Source organism: Rattus rattus, chromosome 9 (genome assembly GCF_011064425.1).
Source record: "Rattus rattus isolate New Zealand chromosome 9, Rrattus_CSIRO_v1, whole genome shotgun sequence".
Classification (NCBI taxonomy): Eukaryota; Metazoa; Chordata; class Mammalia; order Rodentia; family Muridae; genus Rattus; species Rattus rattus.
In genome coordinates this window covers 85821287-85827625 of record NC_046162.1, presented here as the reverse complement: position 1 = coordinate 85827625, position 6339 = coordinate 85821287, and the positions used below count along the sequence as shown (strand labels likewise).

General features: G+C 46.5%; 2 protein-coding genes across 3 annotated transcripts in view; one reads left to right on the top strand and one right to left on the bottom strand.

The window, feature by feature from the left end:
- Positions 1-736: 736 nt before the first annotated feature.
- Positions 737-4477, bottom strand: Pigw (phosphatidylinositol glycan anchor biosynthesis class W). 2 transcript variants are annotated; one of them, XM_032912688.1, is made up of 2 exons: positions 4416-4477; positions 737-2412 (listed from the first exon to the last, which is right to left on the bottom strand). In XM_032912688.1, exon 2 carries the CDS (start codon positions 2408-2410, stop codon positions 893-895), a length of 1518 nt encoding a protein of 505 aa, XP_032768579.1. In that variant the 5' UTR covers positions 2411-2412; positions 4416-4477; the 3' UTR covers positions 737-892. The 2 variants fall into 2 exon arrangements, with proteins under 2 accessions (XP_032768579.1, XP_032768578.1); XM_032912687.1 differs by lacking the exon at positions 4416-4477 and adding an exon at positions 3909-4385.
- Positions 4478-4479: 2 nt separating this feature from the next.
- The window catches only part of Myo19 (myosin XIX), a 29477-nt gene continuing 27617 nt past the window's right edge, over positions 4480-6339 (top strand). The window contains exons 1-2 of the mRNA XM_032912690.1: positions 4480-4702; positions 5301-5426. The gene's annotated coding sequence lies outside the window, so the exon portion shown is untranslated. The remainder of the gene's footprint in view (positions 4703-5300; positions 5427-6339) is intronic.

The following is a 6339-nucleotide window of genomic DNA, read 5'->3' as shown; positions in this document are numbered from 1 at the left end:
GATTCCCGACTAAAAGAAGGAACCAGGAAAAATGGGCGATTAAGAGCACTTACTTGCTGGTATTCCAGAGGACCCAGGTTCAATTCTTAGCACCCGTATGGCAGCTCACAATCATCTGTGATTCCAGTCTCAGGGCATCCACCCTCTCTTCTGACTTCTGTGGTCACTGCACACATGTGATTTACAGACATACATACAGGCAAACTATGCATACACATAAAAATTTTAAATGACAATTCATATCTTAATATAAACATATAATACAAACATAATCACATAATTATATATTCATATAAACAACCACAAATACAGTGCGATAATGATATATAGAAAGTAAAAATTACCACCATCCATCTTCCAATGTCGAAACTACCAACAAGTGGGTATGGGGGCTCATGCCTGAAATCCCAGCATTGAGCCTGAGGTAGGAGTACAACTGTGAGCTCTGGGCAAAGCAAAATCCTGTGAACAAGCTCTTTAAAATACTGCTGTTTTCTAAGTTCCAATAAGTAACAAGACTTTATTTGCTTCTCTTTTTTCCCCCTAAGGGTCCCTGCACATAGCCTTGGGTGTCCTGAAACTCAACATGCAGACCAGGCTGGCTTCAAACTCAGAGAGATCTGACTGCCTCTTCCTCCCATTTCTGGGATTAAAGCTTGGTACCACTTCTGTTGGCTTATTTTACATAATGTTGATATGTGTTAAACATCCAAGTACAGGTATAGGCACAGGAGTCTTCCTTAAAAAAAGGTAAAGTTTAATTTTTTTCATAGGGGATCGAAACTTCATAATAAAATATGGTTAAGACTAGGCTGCTAAGAACACATTTCCCCCACACTTATTCTACTCCACCAAAATAATGCTAATCAAATACATATTTCTTACCCATTTATCACCAGAACTTTATGGTTTTACCTTGTAAGTCAAGTACATATATAACTAAGCAGTTGGCAAACATATAAATACTAAGCACAGCTAAGGTCCAAAAGGCACCAGTGTGTAATGTATCCATCGTCAGGTTAATCAGACCAGTTGCTACATTTGACAGTAAGAAAAAAAACAACTGGTTTCTGTTCAGAGCTGTGATCAAACAAAAGCTGGGTTTGTTCTTTTCAGCTTCTACGATTAGAGATTCAGACTGTCTATTTGTAGTAGCAGACTGTATAAGTTTCCAAGAACATGGAACTAGAGCCCCTTTAATTAGAAATTTGGCAAAACTCAAAACGATACCACTCAGTAACAGACAACTAAGCAGCATCAGGCTGGAGGCAACCACCCACAGACAAAAGGCTAAATTGGCCATTCTTCGAGATACTGCTTCTACGTTTACTTGCACTATATGAAGAGAAATGAAGAAGCCAACAGCCACCGAGAATACCCAACAAGTAGCTTTTATCCAGTCTCTGACCTGTGCTCTTCTCTTGAGCACATACAACCCTGTTTGCACACCAGCCATGTATATTGCCACATACCCCAAGGTGGAAATTATTCCTTCTCGGTTAGCATTTAATAAGCCAACTCTTGTGCCCCTGCCATCGGTGCCATACAAAATTATCCCCTTGAGTGGAGTAAAGTCAAGGGCGAGCTGGTACAACACAGTAATGCTGATGGCCACAATCCACGACTTATTTAAAGAAAAAATAATCAAAAGCAGTGATGTTATTAATTTCACAACTATGATGGTAAAGAAAAAATTCCAGTGAACTCCATACTCAGTTGAATGTTCCTGGTAGCCTATGGATTTTATAACGACTAACCTTCCCATTCCTAAGAAAACTAATGGCCAGACAGAATACAGCGATTTTCTAAGATGATTAAATCTAGACCCTTCTATATATTTCCTTCTAACCTCTGGGCAAACCATTGCAGCCCCAAATATAAAGCCACCTACTCCAAAATCCATTGCTCCTGTCCCATAAAGTTCAGTTTTGGCAAATCTTCTGGGGAAAAGTGGGAAATCCACAGCCAAAATGGCAATAGCAGTAAATACACTGTTAATGACCCGGTAACAGGTGATGGCTGGATTGTACTCTGATTCTAGGCTGATTTTCAAGAAGCTTGCAAAGACTTTCTGGACAGGCACTTTGGCATAGCAAGTCCTCCTGTGGTATATCTGATACAACAGCCACGCCCCACAGACAATCACAGTGAGATTCTCAAGGAGGATAAAGGAAGACAATACAGTCAGAGTGATCACTAGGGGGACTATCAAGACAACAAAGTCCATGAAGAATTGTGTGGTCCAGGTGTGCGAGAAAGAGCACAAGTGCTGTGAGAAAATGATCAGAAGGCCTCTACACAGGATACAGAACGCAGGAAAGCACAGGCCCTGGGTCACTTCCAGAACACTGGTCCCACTGAGGTTACTGACAAAAGCCTCCTTCAGCTGCTTTTGAGACATTTTTTCCATTCCTGTGAAAAGAACAAAGAATAGATTTGAGGAACACAACATTGTTGCTAAGTCAGTAAATACCTATGTACCTAACTTGAATTTACCCATTTCTTATTTGAACAAAAGTTTAAGGGCTGGAGAGATGACTCAGTGGTTAAGAGCACTGGCTGCTCTTCCAGAGAACCTGGGTTGAATTCCCAGCACCACCATGGAAGCTCACACCTGTCTAACTCCAGTTCCAAGGGATCAGACACCTTCATACAAACACACATGTGGGCAGAACAGAACTTCAAGCCCTACTGGTTTCCGAGCAGAATTGTCCTGATTCTCCTAGAACCTAAAACTATAGGAAGAAGTCAACATTGTCACACTAAGAGTCTAAATTTCTAGTACAAAGTTTTATCTTCAATATAAGTAAGGCAAATTCAAAACAAAACTGGCTTAGCTCCCAGACAACCTTATCTCTGTCTCTCTGTCTCTGTCTGTCTCTGTCTCTCTCTCTCTCTCTCTCTCTCTCTCTCTCTCTCTTCTTCTTCTTCTTCTTCTTCTTCTTCTTCTTCTTCTTCTTCTTCTTCTTCTTCTTCTTCTTCTTCTTGAGACAGTTTCACTGTATAGCCCTGGCTGTCCTGGAACTTGTTTTGTAAACCAGGCTGGCCTCAATTCAGGCCTCTGCCTAGAGAGTGCTGGGATTAAAGGCATCACTCCCCAGCTCTTTCTTTCTTGGGGGGGAGGAGACAGTGTCTCACTATGTATCCTGGGACTTAATATGTAGATCTGTCTGGCCTTGAACTCAGAGATACACCTGCCCTAGCCCATCCCCTGCAATGCTTAAAGGCATGTGCTACCACAGGATGGAGCCATACCTAGTCTTAAACTTAGTAAAAAATTAAATTTGGGATACGAACCCAAATGGCATCACAGTCGTGAATTTCTATTACCCAGCATAATTCATATTCTTTCTCTCCAATATACAATTATACATATAAAATTACATTATGCACATCATGATATATACACCGATCTTTAAAATAAAACTTCAGGGGCTGGAAAGATGCCTCAGAGGTTAAGAGTGTTGGCTGTCCTTCCAGAGGTCCTGAGTTCGGTTTCCAGCAACCACATGGTGGCTCATAATCATCTATAAAGAGATCTGCTGCCTTCTTCTGGCGTGCAGGTAGAACACTGTATACATAATAAGTCTAAAAAAACATGTGGGGGATAAAAACTTCAGGAAGGGAGAGAAAATAGTTGTAAATATATTTTAGAGTTAGGGCCCTTGGTTTCCAACAGTGGGTACATAAAGAAGAATGCATGAGCCCCAGGTTACTCTTTTCCTCTTTTACACAAAGTCATATTTTCAGATCAAGGAGCAGGTGGACAGAATGGATGCACAGTGCATACCAGCGCTTGTGGCTCCTTTTTTATGCTAATGTCTGAAAAGCTGCACCCATAGAAAACACATCCGACGGTCAGAAGTGAATAATGTCCCTGAAGGGAAGACCCTACATCAGCACCTCACCGTAAGTTGCCCTGCTCCTTTGGCCCTTGGGTCTTTTTCCTGACAGCCCTCTCCACGGCCACGCCCTGCCCCTCTGACTGAGGGTCTTCGGCGTTGACAGAACAGGCTCCCACTGCAACTGCGGGCATCCTCCGCTTCCGCCTCGCGAGCCGCGCTTCCGGCCGTCTCGCTGCAGCCTGTTCTTCCGGGACCGCAGATTCCGCGCGCCCCCGCCCCGGATGGTGACAGTCCCCACCCCGCTGACTCCCCATGCCCTTCAGTGTCTTGGGCTGGGTTGGTCGGGATATTCTCAAGACCAAGTCGTGCAGTGGGTCCGTGGGAGGGGCGTCTCCCCTCCGACCCAGGACAAGGAGGGTCAGGTAGAAGGTCCGAGGAGCCCGCTTCAGCCTCGGGCACGGTGACCCGCAGCAGGCTAGCTCCAGGGCTCTCGGAAACCGCACTTTCCCACCCAGATCTCAGAGGCCACAGAAACACCACACCTTACCCCAGAGTCTCCAAAGACCTCGCCTCACCGGTAACCCGCTAGCCAGCCTGCGGCCTGGGACAAGCCACGTGCGTCCCGGGCCGCGTGTGCGCGCCCCGCCCCTGGGGAGGAGCCGGCGGGCTCCCGGCCATCTAGCTCCCGCTGCTGCGGTCCGCAGGCGGCCCGGAGGTCCCGGCTCTTTTTCCTGGCCGCTCCCGTTCTCTCTGCTCTCTTCCCTCCACGGGCTCTTCCCGCCGCTTCAACCTGCCCACTCGCCTTTCCAATCGGTCTGGGCCGGGACTACACGCTGGGTGCCGGGGCCGTGGGACCGGTGAGTGCCACTCCCCGCCTAGATCCAAAACCCCTCACCGCCTGGCCGGGTAGGGAGGTCATTGTGTCTCTCAGAGCTAAAATAGAAAGAGGCCTCTCACTTTCTAACTCAGCATTTCTCTTTTTACCCTCTCATGACCCAGGAGGAGGTAGCACACAGCGGACCTTCACGGTCACTTTTCAGCTTGACAGCAGGGGGCTACAGAAGGGGTATTTCTGGCTGAAAGGTCTGTCCCTTTCCTTGTCCTACCCAGGGAGAGGCGTAAGGAAACTGCGCCCTTGACTAGGGTCATATCCACCTTCCCAGGAAGGACGCATTCTCTCAGTACCAGGTGCTTCCGGAGTGGTATCCCAGCCCTGGGCACCTTGGGCACGCTGCCTGTGTTGGAAGTGTTGGCTTCCTCCAGAAATCTGAAGCAAAGCAGTCTGAGCCCCCTAGGATCCTTGCCCAGATCATTTCATTATAGCCCTCCTGCTGTACTTCTTACAAAAAGAAAACTGAAGCAGAGGCAGAGTGGGTGGCAGTCTGGTTGCCACTTGCCTTGGTCCTTAACCTATTCATTACTCTCTTCTGCCTACTGTGGTCACGCCCTTTCCAGAAATTCTTGGTGGTAACCTCGAGAGGAGGGAGGGAGAACTGGAGAAAACTGCTCTGATTCGATTTGACTTCAACCAGGAGTTGACGCTGCAAAGTAATAACCGGCATTTACTCAGCTCTCTCGCAGGTACTTGCCCATAGGAGCCATAATTTTGCGCTTTGCGGTATGGTATTATATCATTGGCAATTGTATAAAAATGAGGTTTAGAGAGCCCCTGTAATATATTCTAAGAGGGCTGTGAACTTTGGATTCTAACTTATGCTATGTTGTGGTCTCCTGATTGGCCTCCCTCTCAAGATAAGCTTCCAGCTGAGTCTCCAGAGACCCTTGGGTGCTGGGGTACAGTATACAGAGTGATGATGTCTCTCCAGCACAGTCCTGATACCCTTTTTTTCTTGAATTTTCCCTCTCCCTGTTTCATGGAAGTCCCTAGTCCTGGTTCTTTAAAGGCTAGGTGTGTTCAGAGGCTCAAAAAAGTCTGTATGAGGGTTAATTCTTCAGTCCATTATTAGATGTCCCTCACCCTCGCCCCCCCCCCATTGTTAGGCAGGGATGGGCGCCTGGGACACCCCAAGTCTGACTGAGGCTCACCATTTTTCAGATACTGTCCTCATACAGGTATTCTCAAATAGATTCCTCTCTCCTGGTCTCACCTTGTCTTAAAGTGTAGCCCAGACAGGCCTCAACTCTGAGATCCTCCTGCCTCAGCCTCTTGTGTGTTGAGATCGCAGGCAGATGCAACCAGACTCAATCTCGTCTTTCGGACAGTGGGCATTCCCTACCTGTTTAGTGTCTCCAAATGGATCGTCAACTCTATGCATAATACTAACGTTCCTGCACAGTGATACGAGATTCAGATCTGTACTGTGCTTTCCAACCTTGACCTCATTGGCCTTCATAACCTCTATGTAAGGTAGATTTAACTGTCCCTATTTTCAAGGTAAAAATCTGGGGCAGTAGAGTTGCCCTGGGGTCACATACCCATCCAGTAACTGAACTGTGATTCCCTTCTCACACAGCAGTTCCCAGGGATATCAGC

What these genes read in the sequence shown, in the direction of transcription:
- Pigw (XM_032912688.1), bottom strand. Translation starts at nt 2,410, where the DNA reads ATGGAAAAAATGTCTCAAAAGCAGCTGAAGGAGGCTTTTGTCAGTAAC.